At 44.8% G+C, this 26,413-nt stretch overlaps 1 protein-coding gene across 18 annotated transcripts in view; it reads left to right on the top strand.

Annotated features, from left to right (window-relative positions):
• FGFR2 (fibroblast growth factor receptor 2) overlaps positions 1 to 24,121 on the top strand; it is a 105,676-nt gene extending 81,555 nt beyond the window's left edge. For 15 of the 18 annotated variants that reach the window (XM_087432721.1, XM_087432726.1, XM_087432723.1 and 12 more), the window contains 8 exons: positions 1,436 to 1,557; positions 3,824 to 3,934; positions 5,591 to 5,781; positions 14,927 to 15,049; positions 15,630 to 15,700; positions 17,623 to 17,760; positions 19,356 to 19,461; positions 22,448 to 24,121. In XM_087432721.1, coding sequence (XP_087288847.1) covers positions 1,436 to 1,557; positions 3,824 to 3,934; positions 5,591 to 5,781; positions 14,927 to 15,049; positions 15,630 to 15,700; positions 17,623 to 17,760; positions 19,356 to 19,461; positions 22,448 to 22,600 — 1,015 coding nt within the window. In that variant the 3' untranslated portion in view covers positions 22,601 to 24,121. Of the gene's footprint in view, positions 1 to 1,435; positions 1,558 to 3,823; positions 3,935 to 5,590; positions 5,782 to 14,926; positions 15,050 to 15,629; positions 15,701 to 17,622; positions 17,761 to 19,355; positions 19,462 to 22,355 lie in introns of all 18 variants that reach the window. The other 3 variants (XM_087432718.1, XM_087432732.1, XM_087432733.1) reach the window with 1 other exon arrangement.
• Positions 24,122 to 26,413: the final 2,292 nt, after the last annotated feature.

The following is a 26,413-nucleotide window of genomic DNA, read 5'->3' as shown; positions in this document are numbered from 1 at the left end:
CATTCTTTCAGGACTTGTTTACTGAACATTTACTGGGGAGGCGCCAGAGAAAACACAAAGAATGGTTTCTTTACCTGTAGAATGTAGAGAGAGAAAGGGGGTGTTTCTCATGAGCCCTCCCAGCTCCCTGGTTTGGTTATACAAGTAGGTGGGTTCACGTGCACATTCCTATGTATATAGGACTGACTTGGGGAGCTGTGATCATATTTTAAGAAACTGCGGCTCTCAGGTTCAGTCCCTAGTTTTTGCCACCTGTGACACCCGCAGTCAGCAGTCAACAGTGGGAGTCTGTATGTGCCGAACTGTTAGCTCCCACCCGGGGGTACCCTGAGTGCGGAAAATCTGAGTGCTAAGCATTTCAAAACAGTGTTTTTAGCACAAACGTAGGTGGAGCAGATTTCCAATGAATGAAGGCTATTTAGAAGCAGTTTATTAGATCGGAGGCAGAAGTTATACAAAGAAAGGATTGTTATGCTTGGAGTAGCGGGGCAATAGGACATAAATTAACCATTTTTCCAATGCAAATGTTTATTTTCTGCCAAGATATTAAATTTAATTTTAGTTCTGGATAGAAGCAAATGACCTCAGCATAGCATATGCTGACCACAATCTTTGCTTAGCTTTTGCAAACCATTGTGTACGTGCCATAAATACTGTGTACTAATGGCAGCTCAGTTCTTTGCTGTATTATGCTTAAGTGAAAAAACCACATTCATAAGTATTCCAAAGACTTCTCCAGTCTGTTGGTTTCTGGAATGCCCAAGGAGGATATGTGACTATTCGTATGATGTACTTAGAATTCCTGGGCTTAGAAATTTAGTTTATGTTCACTTTGGAGTTTCTTCATTATTAATTCTGGATAGTTATAAGGCTTTATAAACTGTTACATCCAAAAAAGTTCCCCCCAATTTCTAGAATTTTCTTTTTCCTTTACTCAAGAATTAGATATTCCTTGAAATGCCTTTACAATTTATATCGTGTAACTTGGTCAGGAATGTGACCATAAAATCCATTGGTATTTGAATAATACTGATTTTAGAGACATCTCTTAACAGAGACAAAAAATAAGAACAGCTTTAAGGTTTTCTTTGAGACATTCTAAATTACAAATATTCGATTGGCTCAAGATCAAAAGCTCCTCATTGTTAGCACTTAGGAAAGCCGACCGCCTCACTAGCAAGGATACTGTCCATAAAGAAAATAAATCGAGAATACAAATGTGAAATTTAATAGCTGTTCCACCAGTAATTGACATTCTCTAAGACGTCACTAAGAAAATACTCAAGCACGTGTGTACCCCGTCTCATTAGTTCCATATGATAAATGCTCCATGCTTATGCAGGCCGCTGAAAGATTTTTATATTTGGTTCTGGAATGTCCCTCGCTACACCCCTTCACCAGATGCTGTGCACTAATCCCCTGTTTACACATTTAGGCTGACGCTGGGCAAACCTCTGGGGGAAGGTTGCTTTGGGCAAGTGGTCATGGCTGAAGCAGTGGGAATCGACAAAGAGAAGCCCAAGGAAGCAGTCACTGTGGCCGTGAAGATGTTGAAAGGTGAGTGGGGAGGGGGATAGGTGGGGGTGGGAGGAGGGTGGAAAGTCTTATCAAGAATGTTCCTTTTGTGGCATGTGAACTCTATCATGGCAGGGGGTCAGAGAGCACATAGTTGACCCGGGGGTTGAGAAGTTTTCAGTATAAATCAGCATCTTGGACAGACTATTTATCTTGAGCTGTGTGCACTTATAAAAAAGAAAAGCCGGTTTTGTTAGGAAGCCTTCTAGACTATGTTATTTTTCGACTTCTTGGGGATGACTGTGATTCTTTGTTTTCTCTATATTTGTATGTGCTTAGAAAGTATCATGTTGCACATCACTGATTAATTTAGACAAGTGTTGGTATATTGGATTCCGGACCCAAAGCTTAACTCACAAATAAAGGAAAATTGGCATTTTTGGAGGGAACAAGGCGGCATAGGGAGAAGAGGCCACATCTTCTCATTTGCAAAAGGAACAAAGTAGAAATGACACTGGTGTAGGAGAGACAGCTAAAAGGGACCTACCAGGCTTGGTGCTGGGGCAGAACCTTCTGGAACATATAAACAATTACCCCAAGATATAAACATCGAGTGGCGTTCGTGGGAATCTGAACATTTCTACATTAACCTGCTTCATGCCTGTGTCCAGGGAGCTTAAAGAGCTTTTAACCATTAACTTCTTTTTCTCGCAGTATTCTTTTATGAGAAGAGTTATAGGAAACGGTCACATTATATATCCTGTTGTAGGGATCTCAGAAAGACATCCCAAGCTGAGTTTTTCCCACGTGTTGAGGCAGAGAGGTCTGTTCTCGGGATGTGGGGTGCCTGACACATCGAGGGCACTCCAGGAGTTAACACTTCGCGAGTTCTCATGGAACTCGTGGAAGTTAACACTTCCTCTCGTCCCCGAGAGGAAGTCGCGGGTGGAAATAGTCAAAAAGATGGTGATTTTTTTGTAGCTATTGATCTGAATGGCCCCCAAGGAAAAGTAGGGTGTTTTAAGCTGCTCCCCACCTTGGAGTCTGCCGCCAGGGAGGACTGTGCCCTCTCACCCCGTGCATCTCGGCTCCACCAACAGAGGTAGCCTCCCGGCTTGTGTCCTGCATGGCCTGGGCCTGCCGTGGGTGCTCTCCTGTGTGGCAGGTGTGCTGGGCTGTGTGGGGAAGGCCCAAACTTGGAGTCTCTTTCGGCAGAACTTCTGATTTGGGTTATGAGCTCCGGGTTACCTGGGTTTATCGCAGAAAGGGAGCTCTGGGCGTTCTATCACTGGTTATGCCCAGGCTGGCCTTCCCTCTCAGGACGGAGACGGACGTTAGCCCAGAGCCCTTGTGCAGTGTCCTTTTTTACGGCCAGAGGGTGGCCCCGAGCCTGGAGGAGAACTCCCTGAGCAGTGTGCTCACACACGTGCCCCCTTTCCCCGCACGGCAGGAGCTCAGTCCTCCAAGCACGTCAGTGTGGATTTTCCGCTCCAGTCAATTGTATCGCTCTTCCTTTTGTGAAGCTAAAAAGCTCTTTGCAACATGGCTCCTATACATGCCCTTATTTCATTTTTTTACTAAGTCCAGATTTTTCCATTTTGAATTAGCTTGAAGAGGGGCACAGCTAACTGTAAGCCCATGTTTGCAGAACCTAAGCCATTCTTGCTTGAAATTTTAGAGCAGAAGTTTATAAAACTTTTATTTTTTTAGGATGAGAATCACAGCCCACTTTGAGAAGCCCAAAGAAGGCACCGACTTTCACCTGCTCAAAATGCACATGCACACACACTTTTGTACACAGTTAGAGGGTGCCCAGTCTGAATGCTCTAAGGGCTACAAGGGCTGGCGTTAGCACACTTGCTCTGGAGAAGTCTGTGGTGATGTGATGCCCCCAGCCTCCTCCTCCTCTCTGATGTCCCCAGACTTGCTTTCAGGCACTGTGAAGTTTGATGTGGTTTTCTCAGGCACCTTAGATCTGCCAGAGGATGGAATTATTTCCCAGTAGAGTCAAACACCCCCACGTTTGTGAGGTTTGCTGGAAAAGAAGTGGCCTTAGCGTCAGAAGCCTGTGTTCTAGTCCTGACTTTTCACCCTGTTGACCCCAAATTAGCTGTTTAACAGGGAGCAAGGTAATTCCCCATCTGGGCCTTTGCCCCCTCACCAATAAAATGGGGGAGATGATTTGGAAAGTCCTTTCTGGTTCTAAAATTCAATTTCATGCTGTTTCAACTAAGTTTTCAGCAACTAGCAGTGGCAACCAACAGGTTAGAGGAAATGAACTGATTTTTAATGTAGCTAATCTTCATAGATGATGCCACAGAGAAGGACCTTTCTGATCTGGTATCAGAGATGGAGATGATGAAAATGATTGGAAAACACAAAAATATCATAAATCTTCTCGGAGCCTGTACTCAGGATGGTAAGTAAGAGGAAGAAATGCTTTCATTCAAATAATCTGCAGCTCAATGTTAGTATCATTTTAGAAACGGTGGGATTTTGGATCTTGCTCCTAGGGCGCCTTGAGTACATGTTTAAAGTTCTCTTTAAAATCCCCTTGGGAGGGTGTTCCCGGCCATGAACGTAAAGGGGACTTGGTAACCATACCTAGGGGACTGGGGCAAGGTGGGCGTTGGGCGACTTTGGATGAGGGCCTATAGGGTCCTGCTGGTTAGGTCATAACCTGGAGGGTGTTTGGAAAAGGCAGTCTCCTTCTGTTTTTGTTTTGTAAGTGTTAAGAGGGATTTCTCAAAATAAGATCCTATGTTTTGGTTGACAAAATGGGGATTGAGGGAGCCATGTCCTGCTGTGGGCAGCAAGTGGCTGGGCTCCCAAGAATAGCTTCAGGAAGAGAAAGTAGTGTGAAGGGATACGTCATCTTCCTTAGGGGAGAGAGACCCCTGCCTTCTCTCATTGGGTAGCTAATCAGTTTGATGATAATTAATAAACTTGAAAATGCCTATGTTTCTGCCTCAGCAATTTCCCTTTTAGGTCTGTACCAGGAGTCGGGAGACTTGTTCTGTAAAGGGTGATTGTGAATGTTTTCAGTTTTGTGGGCCTTACGGTCTTTGTGGCAACTGCTCGTCTCTGCTGTTGTAGTGAGAAAGCAGCCACAGACAATACAGACGTGAACGGAGCTGGCCGTGTGCCCGTAAAATTAATTACAAAGACAGGCAGTGGGCGGAATTTGGCCCTCGGGTTGTAGTTCGCCAACCCCTTGTCTATACCATGGAGAACTGATTGCACAAGTGGGTAAGGAAACATGCACAGGAATGTTCATTGCACACTGTTATGGCCCAAACCTGGAAGCAATGTAAATGCCCACGAGTATAGGGGCTGAATCAATAAACTGGGCTGTATTTATATTACAGAATATGTGTAGCTGATAAAAGGAATGATCTAGATTTATTTATTAATTTATTTTGGTGAGGAGCATTGGCCCTGAGCTAACATCTGTGCCCATCTTCCTCTATTTTGTATGTGGGATGCTGCCACAGCATGGCTTGATGAGCACTGTGTAGGTCCGTGCCTGGGATCCAAATCTGCAAACCCCGGGCCACCAAAGTGGAGCACACGAACTTAACCACAATCCACCGGGCAGGCCTCAGATCTAGATTTATTTTTATCAGCCTAACTGGCTTCTACAAGGATAATATGTAGGGGAAGAATGAGGCAGAGCTTTATCTTTATTATTCATTTATGTGATTAAAAATAATATATTGTTTGTTGATACATATATATAGGTAAAATAGTTAAAAGGAACTGGAAGGAGCAAATTTGTGATAGCCATTGCTTTCTAAGAGGGCATAGGTGAGAGAATGGGAGTGAGAGGGGAAGGATGCTCACCGTGTCTCTGTTTTATTTCTTAAAGACTTTTGAGACTGTCTTGAGCAGGTGTCGGTTATCATTTTGAGGAGATTAGAATGTAGGTGTTATATTTTTGTGTATGATTTTCTGTATGTTTAAATAAGTAAAAAAATAAATTACTAGGTTGTGATAAGTAAAACTGCTTTATTGAGCTGGCCGAGGGGAGATCCTGGGTTCACTGACTTAGCAAGCTTGTCTTCTCCGTCAATAGGCCCCCTCTACGTCATAGTTGAGTATGCCTCGAAAGGTAACCTCCGTGAATACCTCCGAGCCCGGAGGCCGCCTGGGATGGAGTACTCCTATGACATTAACCGTGTTCCCGAGGAGCAGATGACCTTCAAGGACTTGGTGTCCTGCACCTACCAGTTGGCCAGAGGCATGGAGTACCTGGCCTCCCAAAAAGTGAGTCCTTCACATTCTCCTTGGTTGGGTGGATTCAAGTGGAAAATGTCTTTGAAGACAACAGGCAGTTTGGACATGCTCATTTGCTAAATCAAGCCCTTGCATGTCTTCGACAACCTGGAAAATATTTATTGCGTTATTCACATTAGGGTTTAACGAACTCTTTAAAGCCGAAGCAGCCCCATAAACCTACAAGGACACTGCAGAGATGAGTAGAAAAATGTCTCTTCTCTGAGACAGCGCTGGGTGTGACCCTCCCCGGATTCAGTTCTCCAGGTAGAGAACAGCTGGTTTAGGGAGTGCTGCCTCTAATTCTGGTGATGTTTGGTTTCGTTTTGTGGTTATTGAGTTTTTGGACATAGACTGAGTGCTGTGTTTACAGTTTTGAGTTTGAAACGGCATTAAATAGTCTAAGAATAAAGATCAAGTGAAGGGGTATTTTAGTAACGTGGAGTCCTGGATGTTATCCGAGTTTATTTTGTCTCATTTGGCGGGGTGACCACTGCGGTTAGAAGTTGGCCAGGTCCCCTGAGGTGAGTCGCCAGCATTCCGAGCATGCTCTGTGCAGTGGAACTCGAAGCATCTAAGTTATTCTGAAAGCAGTTAGACAGGTGCCCAGATGGCCTCTGGGGTATTTTGAATGACAAGGCACCCTTCCTTAGCCCACACTTGGAGAGGGGGAGGTGTCGACCTACCTCCTTGGGCAGAGATGGGGCCTGTTTCTGCCTGTGATGGAGCTTGATGGAGCTTCAGGAATTCTCAGGTCCCCAGAGAAGTGAGAGCCTCTAGCACACATGGACCCGGACCCTCTGTCACCTGGGGGCCTGGGCTGGGTCGTGACCATGCCAGTCATGTGATGAATGAGGCAGCCCCTGTCACATCACACAGAGTGTAGGGATTTGGGGGCAGGGGTGAGGGGTGTAGCTTCGCCTCAGCCCTGCTGTCTGTGGCCACATAGGAACATGGCCCGAGCTGCCACATGGTCTGTTTTTTGTTTTCTTTTGTTTTTTATTTTCAAGAGAGTCTGGAGTTTAAGGCTTCTTCAGATATCTGTGACTGTGGGCATGTGCACGTACACACGGGAGTTTGCCAGTGGAAAAGTCTTTGGCATGAGGAAACAATCAGATCCAGAATGTGGGACATTAGACAAGACATTGCTTCCAAATGTCAACGTCACAAAAGACAAAAACTGCTGGGGAGACAGTTCCAGATTAAAGGAGGCTTAAGAGATAGGACAATTAAATGTACATGTGTGATCCTGGACTGGGTCCTGTTTGGGCTGGGAGGTGGGGGGACAGCTTTAATAAAGGACATTTGTGAACAGTTGAAATTCGAATGTGGACTGTATTCAGGCATACCTCGGAGATATTGCGGGTTCGGTTCCAGACTACCACAATAAAGCGAATATCGCAGTAAAGCAAGTTACGTGAATTCTCTGGTTTCCCAGTGCATATGAAAGTTATGTTTACACTATACTGTAGTCTATTAAGTGCAACAGCATTATGTCTAAACAAATGTAGATACCTTAATTAAAAAATACTTTATTGCTAAAAAATGCTTACCTTCATCTGAGCCTTCAGTGAGTCATAACCTTTTTGCTGGTGGAGGGTCTTGCCTCGATGTTGTTGGCTGCTGAGCAGGGTGGTGGTTGCTGAAGGTTGGGGGGGCTGTGGCAATTTCTTAAAATAAGACAACAATGAAGTTTGCTGCATCGATTGACTCTTCCTATTGTGAAATTGCTATCGCAATTTCACTAGAGCATGCGATGCTGTTTGATAGCATTTTATCAACGATAGAACTTCTTTCAAAATTGGAGTCAGTCCTCTCCAACTCTGCCATAGCTTTTTCAACTAAGTTTATGTAATATTCTAAATCCTTTATTGTCATTTCAACAATCTCCACAGCATCCTCCCCAAGAGTAGATTCCATCTCAGGAAACCCCTTTATTTGCTCATACGTAAGAGGCAACTCCTCATCTAAGTTTGATCAAGAGATTGCAGCAATTCAGTCACATCTTCAGGCTCCACTTCTAATTCTAGTTCTCTTGCTGTTTCTGCTACATCTGCAGTTACTGCTTCCACTGAAGTCTTGAACCTCTCAAAGTCATCCACGAGGGTTGGAGTCAACTTCTTCCAAACTCCTCTTAATGTTGGTGCTTTGGCTTCTTCCTACAAATCGTGAATGTTCTTAATGGCATCTAGAATGGTGAATCCTTTCCATAAGGTTTTCAATTTACTTTGCCCGGATCCATCAGAGGAATCACTATGTATGGTGGCTATAGCCTTATGAAATGTATTTCTCACATAGTGAGACTTGAAAGTTGAAATTACTCCTTGATCCATGGGCTGCAGAATGGATGTTGTGTTATCAGGCATGAAAACAACATTCACCTTACTGTACATCTCCATCAGAGCTCTTGGGTGACCAGGTGCACTGTCAATGAGCATAATATTTTGAAAGGAATCTTTTATTTCTGAGCACTAGGTCTCAACAGTGGGCTTAAAATATTCAGCAAACCCTGTTGTAAACAGATGTGCTGTCATCCAGGCTTTGTTGTTCCATTTGTAGAGCACAGGCAGAGTAGATTTAGCATAATTCTTAAGGGCCCTAGGATTTTCAGAATGGTAAATGGGCATTGGTTTCAACTTAAAGTCACCAGCTGCATTAGCCCCTAACAGGCGAGTCAGCCTGTCCTTTGAAACTTTGGAGCCAGGTATTGACTTCTCTCTAGCTGTGAAAGTCCTAGAGGGCATCTTCTTCCAATATAAGGCTGTTTCGTCTACACTGAAAATCTCTTGTTTAGTGTAGCCACCTTCATTAATTATCCTAGCTGGATCTTCGGGAGAACTTGCAGCAGCTTCTACATCAGCACTTGCTGCTTCACCTTGCACTTTTATGTTGTGGAGACAGCTTCTTTCTTTAAACATTATGAAGCAAACTCTGCTGGCTTCCAGCTTTTCTTCTGCAGCTTCCTCGCCTCTCTCAGCCTTCACAGAATTGAACAGGGTTAGGGCCTTGCTCTGGATTAGGCTTTGGCTTAAGGGAATGTTGTATTTGGTTTGATCTTCTATCCAGATCATCAAAACTTTCTCCGTATCATCAAAACTTTCTCTGTATCAGCAGTAAGGCTGTTTTGCTTTCTTCGCGTTCATGAGTTGACTGGAGAGCACTTTTAATTTCCTTCAAGAACTTTTCCTTTGCCTTCACAACTTGGCTAATGGTTTGGCGCAAGAGGCCTAGCTTTTGGCCTCTCTCAGCTTTCGACATGCCTTCCTCACTAAGCTTAATCATTTCTGGCTTTTGATTTAAAGTGAGAGAGGTGTGACTCTTCCTTTCACTTGAACACTTAGAGGCCATTGTAGGGTTATTAATTGGTCTGATTTTAATATTGTTGTGTCTCAGGGGATAGGGAGGCCTGAGCAGAGGGAGGGAGACAGGGGAATGGCTGGTTGATGGAGCAGTCAGAACACACACAACATTTATAGATTAAGTTCACTGTCTTATATGGGCGTGGTTTGTAGTGGCCCCAAACCGTTACAACAGTAACATCAAAGGTCACTTATCACAAGTCACCATAACAAATATAGTAATAATGAAAAAGTTTGAAATGCTCTTGGAAAAATAATGCCAATAGACTTGCTCGATGCAGGATTGCCACAAACCTTCATTTTGTGGGAAAAAACACACTATATCTGTGAAGCACAATAAAGCAGTGCAATAAAATGAGGTATGCTTGTTAGATAACATGACCGTATCAGTGTTAAATTTGGGGGTATTGTGTTAAGGTAGGTGATATATGCTCAAGTATTTAGATATCAAGTATCATTGAGGTCTGCAACTCACTTTTAAATGGTTTAGCCATAAAAGGTGTGCACACGCGTGTGTATTTATGTATGGGGAGGTTGAGCGTGGAGAGAAAGAGCAAGTAAGCATAACCTGTGAATCTGGCAGACGTGGACATCCATTGTACTATTTCACCTTTCCCGTAACTTTGAAATCTTCCTAAATAAAACACTGCAGAGTGTGGCCTGTCTGCAGACTGCCTGTTCTGACCCTCTGGTCTTGGTTACTCTGTGCCCTCCCTCTGTGGGAGAGGGGGAAGCATTTTTGGACTCAGCAGGGCGCTGCTGCTAATACCAAAGTGGTAGGAGGCTGGCCTGGTCATTTTGTTAATCCCTTAATGAACATTCCTGAGCATTCCTGATTCTGATGCTCCCACCCTAGGTCAGGCTTCCATATGAGGTGGCTGGAACAGACATCGTCTTTGACCTCTTGGAGCAGGAACCATGGGTGACAGCAGGGGAGATCAACAATAAATGTGGGGACGAAAATAAGTATGTGAAAAGCTGAGACACGTGCCGTGGAGGAAATGGGGTGTGGGTGAGGAGCAGTGGGGACGCGGGTGGTCAGGGAGGGAAGGTGGCGGTGAGCACAGGGATGAGCTGTGCAGAGTTTCTAGGGAGGGAAACAGCGTGTGGAGAGGAGGGTGTGAGATGTGGCTGGAGAGAGACAAGCCCTGCTCCTTCAGGGCCCTGCAGACCCAGCAAGGACGCTGGACCACGCTCTCGGCACGTTAGGAAGTCACTGAGAGGAGTAACATGATCAGGTTTGTGCTCTCAAGGTCACTCTTGCTGCTGATCCCCGCATGGCTGGTGGGAAGCTCTGAGTCCTGGGAAAGGCAGTGGTGGTTGGGCTGGGGTGATTGGCTCCAAGACCCTAGAGAAGTAGATTGATTTCGGAGATGTTTGGATGTTTGGCTATCAGGATAGTTAATGGATTGACTAGATATAGGAAGAAGAGAAAGAAGGATCAAGAATTTCCAGCTTGAGAAATTGGATGATGGTGCAGTTTACCAGAATGAGGAAGACTTTAGGAGGAGGTTGGGGGATGAGGATGGCAGAAATAGATTTTGGTGGAAAATCCAAGGTGCGTCTTGAACACGTCTGAGAGTCATTCAAGGGCAGATGTCGAGCAGGAAGCTGCAGGCTGAAGCTCAGCCCTGAGGGCGGGGCCACACGTTGGGAGCCTGCAAAGGAAGGTGTAATTTCAAGCCATGGACCAGGACATGGTAGGGGGAGTAGGCAGAGAAGAGGGGAAATGGAAGCTTGGAGTCAAACCCCAAGAACACTCTCAAATCTAGAGATTGGCTAAAAGCACAGGAAATGGCAGTGGAGGCTGAGACACAGTCAGAGACGGGAGGAAACCCAGGCTGTGTTCACAGAGGCCACAGAGGAGCTTCAGGAAGACGGGAGTGGTCAGCTGTGTGTCATTCTGCTCAGAATGAGGAGAGAAGCCAGTGTGTTGGATCTGGCTCCTGGAGCTGGTGGTGGTTCCCGCAGCGCACCCCAGCCCTGAGGGCTCTGAGAGCCTTCCTGTTGTGGAGCTACTCCGTGTGGTGGAGAGAGAACTAAGAATAAGAACTTTTTGAAATAGGGTGAATGAATCCCTTTTAGGATGACAGACTGAAAATACCCTTATTAATAGTGTTGTGATGATAGTAATTATCTTTATTACTAATCAGTGTCACTTTTTGAGAGCTTAACGTCTGCCAGGTGCAGGGCTAGCATCTTACATACGGTATGGCCATAACCTCAGAACAGCTCTGAAGTAGGTGTGATTAAATCCCCACTTCATGAATAAGGATGCTGAAGACTGTTAGCCAGTGCCAGGAAAGCTCTGAGCCCGAGTGTGTCTGAGTCACCCTCCTTATTTTTGAGATGGGGACTTAGAGGTCTACAGAGTGGCTGGTCCGAGATGTGGCCTTTTGGTTCTTCACCCAGCCATCCCGCTCCCAGCCTCTCCTGCTCTCAGGTGATCCCTCCTCTCTGTGGACTGAGGGGAGGACCAATGAGATGCCCTGTGTCTGGCAGGCAGGGTGGGGTAGACCTGGTGTGTTGCCTTAGGGCATTGCAGGGCTCCAGAGCCCCTAGCTGACAGCCGCCTGCAATTAAGGCCGTAGAACAGGTTTGAAGTGGTAGATGGAGATCTTAAGAATGTTTCCCTTGGAAGGAACCTGCTTCCAAAAATGGAGGGCTTCTTCCTGAGGGTGGAGAATGGATGGAGAAGCAGGGAAAGGTTCAGATCCTGGCCTCCCCACCCCCGTTCCCTCAGTGGGTAGTGATGAGCTTGTTAGAGAGCCGCTTAAGGAGCTGTTGAGTGAGGTCTCTGGCTCATTCCTGATGGCGTGTGATTGTGAATTCAGCTCAATACATGTTTGCTGGGTCAGGCTCTGTGGTCAGTGCTGGGGATGTAGAGATGAACACGCAGTGCCTGTCCTCAGCAGCTTTCAGGTGTGTGCGTGGAGGGGCACACAAATAAAGAAACACCGTGGTGTATACAGTAATACAATTAGGTAATGGGGGGGCCGGCTCTGTGGCTTAGCGGTTGGGTGTGCGCGCTCCGCTGCTGTCTGCTACTGGCGGCCCGGGTTCGGATCCCAGGCGCGCACCGACGCACCGCTTCTCTGGCCATGCTGAGGCCGCGTCCCACATACAGCAACTAGAAGGATGTGCAGCTATGACATACAACTATCTACTGGGGCTTTGGGGAAAAAAATAAAAATAAAAAAATAAAAACTCAAAAAAAAAATTAGGTAATGGGGTATTTGAGCCTTACACAAGTTTTGAAAGCCTTGTTATTTTTAGTTCAAGGTACACTAATTTTTCTTTTTTTTACAAGATCCCAAAACTAGTTAAACCTCCAGGGTGTTAAACCTGAGCAGGTTTTTTTGCTTTTTGTTATTGTTTTTTTTTTTTTAAAGCAAGCCTCTGCTCCCCGCCTGTAAAGTGGGTACAGTAATACCCATCTCATATGTTGCCATGGGAATTTCATGCGATCAGCTGTGCAGAGGCATCCAGCACACTCTCTGTGTCATAGGGGTGTTAGTCTTCCTTCCCTTAGTGACCCATTGACCTTCACCTATTAAAAAAATGCAATAGCAAACAGTCCCAGGCCCTGCTCATGTAAAATGGTCAGCCCTCTGTGCTGGAGAACGGCTCAGATTTCTGTCGATGATGGGAATTTGGCTTGACTTTAATTATTTTCTTTTTCTTGGGTATTAGTTCCAAGTCTCTTCTTGTTCAGCCCAGAGGGTGGGCTTCGGGGTTTCCTGGCACTCTGGGGTGCGGGGGGTGGGTGGCGCTAGAGTCTGGCTTTTGCCGAGAAGGTGGTAGAGGTCGCTGTCGGGGTGTCTGTCCGAGTGGAGCCCTAATGTGTGGTCGGAGCCCAGTGCATGGGAAGCCAGATTCTTCTGACCACACAGCTTGCCAAACACACAGAGCTCGTGTCAGCAGGGAGCACACTGCCGAAGAGTTTGGCCCAGGGCTTGGAAGTTCAATTTGAAGAGGCCTCCGAAACCAGGAACACGGCTCCCGCCCCGGCCGATCCCCAGGCGGCTTCTGGGAGCTGTTGAATTTCCTGCTTCCAGTCTGGCCAGGCACAGGGCTTTCCTGCTTCCCCACTTCTGTTCTTAGCCCATCTAGGGGGCCACAGGAGCATATGAAAGCGAGGAATAGTTGGGGGTGGGCAGAAAAAACAATTGCTAATTTATTCTTCAGAGATCGTTTGGCTTCTCCTTTTTGAATTGGCCGTTTCGTGAAGGGCTCTCTAAGATTAGCCCATGTCACCTTTGTCGATGGATGGCTAGGGCTCCGTCCTTCATGTGATAGTGACCTTTGCCAGGAACCTCTGTTAAAAGCGTGTGCTTAGATTGTTTATGCCTTGCTTCTTTGTTATGCCTTACCTCTTCCAAAAATAGGGGGCGATGATTTGGGACACTAATTACCATATATCATGATAAATTCTTGTGATAAAGATCTGTATTAAAATGCAACTAAAACACTTAGAACAGCTTACAAAAGCATATCAGTTATAGAAAGGAAAGACAGAAGTGATAATAACTAGAACTTTCCAAGACCAAAGAGTTGGTATTAGGACCACAGACCAGCTGTCCTATAGGGAGCATTTGAGCATCTAGCCCCTGTGTGTGTGGCAGACACAGGGTGAGCCTTCTGTGGGCCAGGACTGGACTTCTTCTGTTGTGCTAGGACTGGACTGAGACTGTGGACAGATGGGCATTGGCCATGATATAAGCCAGGAAAGGACGTGACCAGTTCTCTCAGAAACAGTTCGTGGGAAGCGTAGGAGATACAATGGGGCTGAGTTTGGACACCTGGAGACCTGTGAGGCAGGAGGCGTGGCCATCTGCGGGGAGGGGGTGGCCAGTGATGATGGCCTGCACTAAGCAGTGGGAACAGAGCAGGTGGATAGTTGGAGAGGGACTTGGGGGTTGACATCAACAGAACTTGGAAGGAGTGTATGAAAAATTCTGGTGTATACCTCTGACAGAGAGAGACCAAGAGGGTAAGAATTAGGGAAGTAGAGACCTTGAATTTGAGGAGCCAAAGGATGTCAGTGTGGAAATGTCCCATAGCCTGTTGAAAATGAGAACATGGGTCCCAGGAGAGAGGTCAGCATAGAGATAGGAATTTGCAGATCTTTTGTATGTACCTAAGAATTGGAGCCATGAGAATATATGGAAATATATAAAATCAGTGGGACAATTCCTCTATTTTGAGGGACAGAGGAAGAGAGGAGCTAGCCAAGGAATCTGAGAGGGTGGGGAGAGGGAGAGAGAGAGTGGGCCAAAAGGAGAGATGGGGAGAACTCAATGCTGGGACAGTATTCAAAAATGGGCAAAAAGTCAGCAGTGTTCGGAACTACAGGGAGGAAAAATTGAGGTGTTGGAAGAGGTTGTTTGGGTCTGACAAGAGGTTCTTCATAAACTTCAGGGGGGGAGGGATGGAAATAGGTTAGAGTGTTTGAGAAGTGACCAGGAGGTGAAGAAGATGTGATGCTGGAGTTGAACCAGCTCTTCTGAGAGTTCGGCTGTAAAGGGCAGGAGAGCAAGTGTTGAGATAAAAGATTTTAGGACTATCTATACAGCTCGTGTATGAAGGATGCCGCTGTTGGTCAACTGCAGATAAAAGAGAATGTGGAATGGTTGGGGCCCTGGTTTTTTATGTATTTTTGATTAGAAAAGAAATGCCAGTTTTCGACTTAAGATGTATTTTCTGACTGCGTTGTAAGCAGTATGTTTCCTTTTTATTCTTGAAGCGTTTTGAAATGCGTTCTTTCTCTATTTCAGTGTATTCATCGAGATTTAGCAGCCAGAAATGTTTTGGTAACAGAAAACAATGTGATGAAAATAGCAGACTTTGGACTGGCCAGAGATATCAACAATATAGACTATTACAAAAAGACCACAAATGTAAGTCTATGGCAGTGATACCGCGGGAAGTGGGGTGGGGTGGGGTGGTGTGGAATGTTCCAGAAGAAAGATGATAGCTGCTCAGAGCTAGAAGCACTGATGAGGGCTCATTCCTCTACCTTTCATTCCTATTCTTTTGCCTTATTCCGTACAAACTTCTCAATAAGCAAATTTAGGCTATATTTAAGATACTTTTAGTAAATGTGAAATAGTCTTATATAGAATAATCAGCAGCCTCTAGGATCTTTATAAAACTCTTTGTCAAGAACTTTCCTAGCAAGGATTAGAGCTTGGGAGTTTCTGGGTTAGTTTTTGCCTAGAAGTTGGTCAGGGTGTGTCTGTGTGCTAGGGAGATGGATGATAATGAGAATCCAAGGAAACAACGTTTTATTAATGTGCCCGTATCTGTGCCTCTCACACATTATGTGTAGTCCCTGTTGGAGCTTATTTCTGCTCTAATGACTGACCAGTGAAAACCATGAGTGTCAGCTCTTAAAATAAGCAGAGCACAGCCCTGTTGAGCCTGCTAAAGTAAACTGGTTTTAATATATTGGTTTTTGCATTTCTTCCACACCTACAGGGGCGACTTCCCGTCAAGTGGATGGCTCCAGAAGCTCTTTTTGATCGAGTGTACACCCATCAGAGTGATGTGTAAGTAACTCCCTTTTCTCTGGCTTCTCCGTTGGGTTGAGTTGCAATAGTATTGGATGTTCTTCGCCTTTCTTCATTCTTTGGTGCCTGCTGCATTTCACACATTCATAGACGATGCAGGAGCCGACCTTAGAAAGGACGGATTTTATGGTAGGCTGGTAACCAATGCTCTGTTACTAATCTGCCTGGCTTCAAAGCGCATGGGAGGTGGAACCGCGAGCCGCCTCCTGCCGGAGCGGAAGTCCCCCTCTTGAACTTATTCACGACGTACAACTACAAAGCTGCTATCTGATGTGCCAAGCTGTTGGCATGTTCTGTGCTCCCTTAAAATAGGAATCCTGAAACTTTTCCTTTTGGAGGGTGGTTTCTGCTATCTCCCCCATCCCAGGTTTGTCCTTCTAGGGGAAGGCTGAGTAGGACACCATCTGCTTATATGATCTTGGGGCCTGCTCACTCTGTTGATCTTTTGAAAAGATTCTGATCTTGTCTTAGCATCCTTGATAACATTACAGAAACATAGTGAAGACTATGTAATATTTCTAATATGATACACTTAAAAATACTCTCAGGGTCAAGCTTCAACTGGTGTTTTGGAATTTTAGGTTTAGAAATTTGGTTGAAAGAGGTTACCATTGTGGGAAGCTGGGTGAAAGGTACAGAGGCTCTCTCTGTACTGTTTTTGCAAGTTCCCGTGAGTCTATATTTATTCTAAAATAAAAAGTAAAAAAAAAAAAAAAAAATCAATCGAGCTATTTTTTTTCTTGCTGAGGAAGATTGTCCCTGAGCTAACATCTGTGCCCATCTTCCTCTATTTTGTATATGGGATGCCGCCACAGCATGGCTTCATAGCGATGTGTGTAGTTCCGTGCCCAGGATCCGAACCTGTGAACCCCGGGATGCCAAAGCAGAGTGCACGAACTTAATCACTACATCACTGGGCTGGCCCCAGTTGAGCTATTTTTATTTGCATGAGCAGGAGGATTTCTGGGGTGGGCATTGGTTCTGTGCTGTCACAGCAGTCCTCTTCGGCAGTCCTAGAAGGAAGGCATTGAGTCCCATTTTTGCAGCGAGCAAACTTCCTGTGAGTGCTGCTGCCTTTCCTCCACACAAAACTGGGGACAGTTTCATTTCTGAAACTCACCCTAATAGAGTCAGTAAGGGTGTATTTCCAAAGCCACAATGACATAGGTAAATGCAGGATTCTCTGCTTAATTATCCCAAGAATTGTGAGTCTCCTGAACGAGGCTCAGAAAGTCCACCTGTGGGTCTCTGTGAGGTCAGGCATAAATTGTACCCTGTGAGAAGCTTTCAGTTTCTGTTGTATGAAACTCATCTGGGGCACAGGATTCCTCCATGCTGATTCCAGCCCAGTGCTCAACGGCTTGATGACCTTAGTAAGTTGTGCACCTTTTGTGCCCTCAGATGCTCCACTGGCCGCATTGGGCAGCCGGTACCTTGCAGAGTTAGCTTTCTGGCCTTATTCTGTCCACTGTCCATACTGGTAGGTCACAGCCCCAGCTCAGGCCTGTAGGCCGGTGGACGAGTCAGACAGGAGCATAAAGAGCCTTGAAGCTTAGGAGTTGAGATCTTCACGTTGCTAATACTGCATTTAAGACGAATAACTTTATTTGAGAGTGATGGAAAAAACAACAACCCCAAATCTCCACCAAAGAGAAGAAAAGAGTAATGATGGTTTACCTTTTTGTCTGTTGATAGAAGATTCCATCGGGACATCCCCACTTCGTCATCATTTGGGGATGCTCCTTGGGGCGGGAAGGGCATCTAGGATGACCTGCAGGAGGCCTCAGGTCATTTGTCTTTGAACGTAGAAGTGAGTGGGTGTTTATTTTCTTAACTGGATCTGTTTAGGTTTCTGGATTCAGATCGGTTAGTGACGCTGTTGTTTTCTCCCTTCTTTGCAGCTGGTCCTTCGGGGTGTTGATGTGGGAGATCTTCACGTTAGGGGGCTCGCCTTACCCAGGGATTCCCGTGGAGGAACTTTTTAAGCTGCTTAAGGAAGGACACAGGATGGACAAGCCGGCAAACTGCACCAACGAACTGTAAGGGCCGTTGTCTCTCCTGATGCCGTGGTGGACCCACCATGCCAGTAACCCTTTTCCTGACTTATTTCGGTTTTCTGAGGCCCCTGATTTTCTAAACGTGCTCTAAGAAGAAGGATTGCTGAAGCTTTCTGGGCTCAATCCCAGAACTGAGATAGATAGCTACACTGACAGCCATGACTGTCCAAATGAGGGAACATCATTCTGAGGTGTATGGAATGGGCTTTAAATCACAGAGGGTGTCAGGCTGCCTGGCCTAGGGCTCCTGACTTCACAGAGCGAGTGGGGTGGTCTTCTTGGGCCACTGTGCTGTGCCTTGCTCTTGTCTCCTCAGAGTGACAGGAAGACACCTCTGGCCTTCCATACACAAGCTAGAAAACCGGGGGGCTGCCCTCGCAGAGGGTAGGATTAAAGAACTGACACAGCCTTTCCTCACTGGCTGTGCTTGGCCCCAGGACAGTGTGTGAAGGGTGGGTGCTTCTGCAGCATCTTTGCGACCACTGAAAATTGCTATCCTAGATTGACCTCGACCACGTTTCCTCAGAGTAAATGATCTAGTGTCTGGTTACCTATAGTTTACCCAGAGATTAAAAATTTGTCCCGGTGCCATCCTTAGAGCACCAGATCTGCCTATAAAACCTTGAGCTGGTTTCTAGAAAAACCAACCCCACACTTTAAGTGGAATTATGTTATGTTTGTGACATGCGTTTGTGCAGTAAGATCAGTGCTTTGAAAAGGAGTCTCTCCTCCCAGCCCCCCAGAATTAACTAAGAAGCGTGATTGTCCCGGAGACTACGGTCTATTGTGTGTCGCTTCATGGGGATTTTATATCAGTAATCCCATGAGTGCTTTTCGCTGTACAGTGGACGTCTGATGAATGGCCACATTTTATAGTCTATTATATAAAGGCATTTATTGTGCTCCTGTCATTCCTATTGCTTTTTCTAATGCAGAGGGTCTGTCGAAACCCATAATCAAGATAAGGCCTGGGAACCTGGGCCTCTCCAAGAGTTAATCAGGAAGTTAATGTGCAGCCCAGGGTGGCAGATTAATTCATAAAAACCTTACCTTAAAGTTGTGGTTTTCAAACTTCATTTTTTTAAACTGAGGAACCTTTGTCCAGTAGAATAGTTCGAACAAAACCCAAAGTGTCAGGCAGGTAAAAGTGGAGCTGCTCTGGTCCCGGCAGGGGCGTGTGGGGAGGGAAGACTGGAGACCCGCCTGCTGCTGTGTGGCTCTTCCTGCAATATCCAGAAGTGCCGTGAAAGAGGGGTACCACTGTGATGTGACACTGCTGCAGGGCTGCCAGAAGCCAGCAGTGAAAGCATATAGAAGTGTCTTTCCTGATGGTGTAGCTACCTTCCTAAAACATTTTGGGTAAAGTGATGCTTTTGTAAATCAAAGTGCCTTTCAGAGGAACCAAGCAGTCAATCTTCTGGGAAAATGAATAACCACCTCCTAATTTAGTTGCTTGGAAAGCTGTGATACATTTTCGTAATTTAGGATGGATCTCCATATTGCCTATTAACACTGGCTAGTAGCCGTGTACCTAGTGCTTAGGAAATTAACTCACCAGGGAAACCCATTTCTTCCAGGTACATGATGATGAGGGACTGTTGGCATGCAGTGCCCTCCCAGAGACCGACGTTCAAGCAGTTGGTGGAAGACTTGGACCGAATTCTCACTCTCACAACCAATGAGGTAGGAACCTCCGTCCCAAAGCTTGCGGTCCTTGCTCGGGAGACCAGCACAGCTTTCTAAATGCAGTCTCCCTTGCTGGAGTCTGTGGTTCAGTTGATCATTTTTCCACAGGGGTCAGACAGAGTTAAACTGTGTGTTCCTCCCAAATCTTGATTTTTCTCAGAACTATATTTTGAGAGTTCTGACTTAGGAAACCAAAGACTGGGGGCCCTACTTGAGGCCACCCCTCCCTGTGGCTTTTCAGTGGTGGGTCCAGGGTGTGTGTGTGTCTGTGTGTGTGGGGAGAGGAAAGAATTGTCCAGCTGCAGCGTTTGGATTTGCCTGGGAAGGAGCGTGAGTTTTAGTGCTGGTGGGACTCTGTGCCCTGTACAATGTGTGAGCTGCTGGTGTCCTGTGGCCCATGAGGTTGATCAGATGCCATGAAGTTCTGCGATTCTAGCTTCTAATAACACATGACACAGTCCTACATGACCCTGTCTGGTAATGGCGTGTGGCTTGTGGTCTCCATCCATGTGTCTGTAAACATAGTTTCCTATAATGAATGACTTACACGATTTTTAAGTGAAAGCCTGTACCTTTCATTGAAATATTTATTTTCCATAAAATATTTATAATCTACACCAACAAAAGAAGCACTCTTCTGTCGCTCACTGTCTGAATTCGCTTTTGCGTGCAGATAGAGTGGTCTCTGTGGTCGTGGAAAGAGTATGATCTGAGCGGGAAAGATGATAAACCCATCAAGGCCAGAAAAAACCTGTGAGAGAGAGAAATTGTTAGTGAGTGAATTGAGATGTTTAATGAAGCTACAGAGCAGTGTGCCTTCAAACAGGAAAAAAAAACCCCACAGTTGTCTTAACAACACCAAAAAAGGTTAAAAACACCCAGATATTCTAGAGGGAAAATAATGCATTTATTTTTAAATAATACATTTAATAGTTTTAGAGTGATTTTTTAAAAAAGATAATCAAATGTTGTGATATGAAGCCTTAAGCCAGCAACATTATCTTGTGTGTCTGACTGTGGCTGATAAAGGGAAAGATTGCATTTAAATGAATACAGCTGACCTTCAGAAGTTGAAAGGAAAGGAACAGTTTAAGGGGAAAAAAAAAACAACTTTCTTCTCCTGCCAAAATTGTTGTTTCCAGTATAAGTTCTTTTAACCCTAGACTTGGAATCCACTGATATCCCTACTTTTTCCCTATCAGATCCAAACATTTATAGCTTCATTTAGGAAAAGCACTAAAGTCCCATTTTAACGATCCTATGTCCATGCTCAATGCTATTTATTTATATATTTACATTTAAAGTGGGCCCGTTCAGACTGAAATTTACATCTAGTATCCTAAAATAAAAAAGCAGAATGCCATGTTGTCTAACGGATATAAAAATCGAAGTTTCTTTCCTTCTGAAAATCATTACCATATGCTCGAGAAAAATGGTTCCATTTAGGACAAAATTTCATTTTTATCATTGTAAGCAAAAAGTTCTCTTTTGATGTGGTGGGCGTGTTTGTTTCCAGTTGTGCGGTTAATGCTGATGTTGTTGGAACTGACACATCCCCCATTCTCAGAGAGGGACTCTTTCTCTTGCCAACCCTGGTGATAAATTATAGTGGGTTGGTTTTTTTTTTTGTCTTTTAAAACGTACGGTTGCCAACATTCTGTGGGCTCTTTTCTGATAGCGCTGAGGCTGGTTGTGCTGTGGTCTGCACTTTTTGGCCCCTCTCAGCAAAACCACGTGTCATAGAATAGTTGTTGGCTTCTGGGTGTGTGAGCAGAGCCACCCCAACGTGGCAGCTCAGTCGAGGCAGTGAGACCCAGAAGTCCCCCAGTTTAGAGATCATTTCATAGTTTCAGAGCAGAGGTCTGCAAACCTTTTCCGTAAAGGGCCACTCAGTAAATATTTTTAGCTTTTTGGGCTGTACGGTTTCTGTCACAACAACTCCACTTTGCCTTTGAGACGAGAAAGCAGCCACAGACAATATGTAAATGAATGTGTCTGTGTTCTGGATAAAACTTGATGGACCCTAAAATTTCCATTTTATGTGAATTTTATATAATTTTAATGCCATGAGATATTTTTCTTCTTTTGATTTTTTTCAACCATTGAAAGATGTTAAACACCATTCTTAGCTCCTGGGACATACAAGAATAGGCAGTGGGCTCGCGCCCTGTCATAAGTCAGAGGAAATGGATGTTGGGCCATCTCTTCTCCGACAGCAACACTAATGGATGCTTTAGGAAGCAGAAGAGCCATTTTTGAATTTCAAACCTTTAAAACTTTGAAACTTAACCTCTATTTTCCTAAACTTTTTTTTAACAGCCCATTATAGGTTTAACATACACGGGCATATCCAAGCCTTTTTTGAACCAGTTTACATTTTCAACTCGGAGAACTTCTGAGAGTAATGAATCACATCTGTGAAATTACCCGCTGAATGAAGATATATTCCCCTTAAATTATCCTAGAAACTACAATAGTAAAATGTCATTCGTAAAATAAATATTCATGGTCTCACCTATTTAAAGGGGGCCTGAGAATCCACAACATGTTACATTTTTTCATTTTGCTGGGGCTCGATTTGAACTGTGTGCTCCAGCGAGGAGGCACAGAGCAAGCAGGTCATTTGTGCAAGCAGAGTTGACCACCCAGCGCCTACAGTCCAGCTAGGTTTTAGCACTCCCTACCTGCCAATCATTTGTGATGGGTTGTGAAAGAAAAGTTAAAGGTAGCCTCGAGTTAATAGAGTTGGAATCTCAAGGAGGTCTTTGTGGGAGCCAGGGTGGGCTTGGGTCTCTGAACCTTCAAGGGGTGCCCCCGGGCTGTCCCAACTCCAAAATCAACATCTCCAGAGCCTGCGTTTGAAATAAAAGTCTTCTCTTCCCTTCTTTCAGGAATACTTGGACCTCAGTCAGCCTCTCGAACCGTATTCACCTTGTTATCCTGACCCAAGATGAAATAAAACGTCTCTCTTCCCTTCTTTCAGGAATACTTGGACCTCAGTCAGCCTCTCGAACAGTATTCTCCTAGTTACCCTGACACAAGGAGTTCATGTTCTTCAGGAGATGATTCTGTTTTCTTGTGTTACGACCCATGCCTTCCTCAGTATCCACACATAAACGGCAGTGTTAAAACATGAATGAGCTTGTCTGCCTGTCCCCAAATAGGACAGCACCAGGAACCTAGCTACACTGAGCAAGGAGGCCATGCCTCCAGGAGCTTGTCTCCGCTTGTATATATGGATCAGAGGAGTAAATAATTGGAAAAGTAATCGGCACACATGTAAAGAATTTATACAGTTGGAACTTGTAATCTTCACCAGGAGAAGAAGAATGTTTCTGGGGCAATGAACTGCCATGGGCCCCCACGCGCCCATGACCCACTGTGGGTACTGGCTGTGGACCAGCCGGACTCAAGGCAAACATACGTTCTGCCTTCCTTGTGAATTTTGTAATAATTGGAGAAAATATATGTCAGCACACACTTACAGAGCACAATTGCAGTATATAGGTGCTGGATGTATGTAAATATATTCAAATTATGTATAAATATATATTATATATTTACAAGGAATTATTTTTTGTATTGATTTTAAATGGATGTCTCAATGCACCTAGAAAATTGGTTTCTGTTTTTTTAATAGCTATTTGCTAAATGCTGTTCTTACACAGAATTTCTTAATTTTCACCAAGCAGAGGTGGAAAAGTACTTTTGCTTTCAGGGAAAATGGTGTAACATTAATTTATTAATGAATTGGTAATATACAAAACAATTAATCATTTATAGTGTTTTTTTGTAATTTAAGTGGCATTTCTATGCAGGCAGCGCATCAGACTAGTTAATCGATTGCTTGGACTTAACTAGTTATCAGATCCTTTGAAAAGAAATATTTACAGGATGTGACTAATTTGCAGAAAGTGAAATTTTGATTTATTTGTGTTTAAACTCTGCTGTCAGATAATTGTTCTTAAACCATCTAAATGCCCATATTAAAAGAACCCATTAATAAGAAGGTGTTTTGTTTGGGTATGCAGCTCTGTCGTTGGGCCCCTGTAAGGTTGAACTGGACTTCTCAAGACAAATGGTACCAGCGTCCTCTTAAAAAAGATGCCTTAATCCGTTCCTTGAGGATGGACCTTAGTTGAGAGGATAGCAGAATGTACTTCTCTCTGGCAGCTGGCCTTCTGCCCCTGAGTTGAACATTAATCAGATTAGCCTGTATTCTCTTCACTGAATTTTGATAATGGCTTCCAGATTCATTGGCAGTGGAGAAGCCTTTTAGGATCTTCACGTCTCATCATAGAAAATTGAAACACTGAGTCGTTCTGCTGATAGTTGTGGGGATCCTTCCATCTTTTTAGGGATTGCTTCCGTCTAATTCTGGCAGGACCTCACCAACAGATCTGGCCTAATACCAATGTCAGACAGAATATCGTCATGTTGTTCGTTCCGTTTTAAAGTATTGTGTTTTGCTTTCAAAACACCTACTCACTTTCTTATAGCCATGCAACATGAATGCAGATTACACTGATTTTACGTGTTACGAAATTGGAGAAAGTATTTAATAAAACCTGTTAATTTTTATACTGACAATAAAAATGTTTCTACAGATATTAATGTTAACAAGACAAAATAAATGTCATGCAGCTTATCTTTTTAATCCTCGTGTCTTACCAAATGGTTTCCTGTACTTCGAGGTGTTGACTCAGTGCTGTTTGGTGGGATTGCACAAAAGGCAGAGCTGGGAAGGTTTGTTGTTTGCTACAAACAGGTGACTTGCCAGAGGGGTTGGCCGGGACCAGCAGTACCTGGGACAGGTCGATCCAATAGAAAATCAGAAGAGGTTTATTCAAGCCCTGGCTCAGGTGCTTCTTGGGGTCCCCGGGGAGTCTGTGTTCCTTTCTGGGCCCCGGCTGCTCCCAGAGGAGCAAATGATGAGGAATGACATGGGCGAGGGCTTTGCAAACGAGGAGGTGTTCTAAGGATGGGAGGTACTGAGAGGGGAGATGTTCAGAAGATCTGGGGACCTTGAAGCCTTTTAGGCTGGCTTCCTTGTGATGTACAGAGAGTAGAATTTGCTTCAAAATTTCAAAAAGACAACGTGAACACATTTTAAAATAATTTTACTTATTTCCATGCCACCAACAATCTGGAGAGGGAAATTGTGTTTCGCCTGTTAGCAAGTGCAAATCTCTGACTCTTAAGGTTTCATTAGATCTGTTTGCCAGCCTCCACGCCAGGAAAGGGAGATGCAATAGCCTGACTTCTCCTGAACCTCAGCCATGCTCTCAGAACCTTATGCGGCCATGGGTTAAAAAGCGCCATCGTTGGTCTTGGTTGTGTTTGAGGCCTTGAGTGGTAGAGCAGGGGTCTCACCAGGCATCAAGAGAGTGGCCTGCAGTCCTGTTCTGCATTTGTCAACCTCTTGTGCTACCGTTTCTTATCAGTAGAGCAAGGTTATAATCCCACAAAAGAATGGGATTTAAGAAAATAAGATATGTGAAAGCAGCCTTCAATCCTAAACGTACAGGATGATGATGCTGCAGCCCTCAGGGCATTTTAACCCATGCGATCCCCTTGGCCAGGCTGGAGGAAGGACCTGCTGGGGCTCCACATCCATGCTGGTTCTTCCCTGTGAAGATCAATGGTGCATGTTCTATACTTTGGAGACTAAAGGGGCAGTTTATGGCTTTTTAGTAGACAATGTAGGTTATAATCCTATACTAGCTTTTGGCCCTTTTAGTTTTAGAATTATTTGGAGAGAGAGATTTGTCATCAAGGGAAAGAAGGTGGTATACGATCTGTGAGAAAGACAGGAAATACTTCTCTTTTGAGACCTGCCCCAATTAGACAGAGGCAGGGCTTGATAGGAGTCCTGGGTCTTTTGGCCTTTCTCTCCTAGACCTAAGGAAAGCAATGGGAATTAGTTGAACCACAGTGTGACTGTCATTGAGATGTGAGATCAGTTCATTTGCAAAGAACTAAGAGTCTCAGGCATCTTGGTGGGGAAGGGGTAGTGCCTGGCCGTGCTATCTCCCAGTGGGAAGGACATATTCAAGAGGCTACCATAGAAAGTCCAACTGGTGGTGGCTTAGGCAGGATGGGGAGGATAGAGGAGCAGGGTGGAGAAGTAGGGCTTTCAGAAGAGCTCAGTGGATTCCCTTGGGACCGGGCGCCCTTATCCACTACTCAGCTCCTCCATCCGCAGAGCTTCCCTCCATAGATCTTGTGGGAAGTTCCTTGATCCCACACACAGAAAACTAAAATGTGCAGTTAACCAGTAAAACATCGGACAGACTTGAACAGCTGTGGATTGAGGACCACACCACCATTCTGGAGACAAGAAGTTGGGCTGCTGGCTTGTACCGTATAATTGAGGCCCTAGAAGGGCAGGGTACAGAGATCACTGCTATTGCAGATTAGGAACTTGAGGCTCGGCTTGAGGTTCCTGAGTCATGTGGCTGGGAAATGGCCAAAAAAAACAAGACTGCAGCCTTACACAGAACAGGAGAAAGATGATGGATGGTGGATTGGGACAGAATTGGATTGGTTTATTTCTTAGAGCTGAGTGATGTTGGGAAAGTCATGGATTCTATCTGGACCTTCATTTCCTCAGTTGTAAAACTGGCTATCACCAGCCTTGTGGTCTCACCATGAGGGCTACCTGTAGGAGACTAGCTCAGCTCTGGCAGACTGTACTCAGTATTAGTTTTCTTCTCCCTGAGAATTTTTTTTTGTATATTTGTGATTTTGTTAGTATATTCACAAGGTTGTGCAACCATCACCACCATCTAATTCCAGAACATTTTCATCACTCCAAAAAGAAGCCCTGGACCAATTAGCAGTCACTCCCCATTTCCCCTCCCCCAGCCCCAGCAACCACCAATCTGTTTTCTGTCTATGGATTCGCCTATTCTAGCCATTTCATATAAGTGGAATCATATGATATATG

The sequence above is a fragment of the Ceratotherium simum genome, chromosome 6, assembly GCF_057802395.1.
Source record: "Ceratotherium simum simum isolate JZ-2026a chromosome 6, ASM5780239v1, whole genome shotgun sequence".
Lineage (NCBI taxonomy): Eukaryota > Metazoa > Chordata > Mammalia > Perissodactyla > Rhinocerotidae > Ceratotherium > Ceratotherium simum.
Note: the sequence above shows the minus strand (reverse complement) of the source record. Positions and strands in the feature narration are given on the sequence as shown.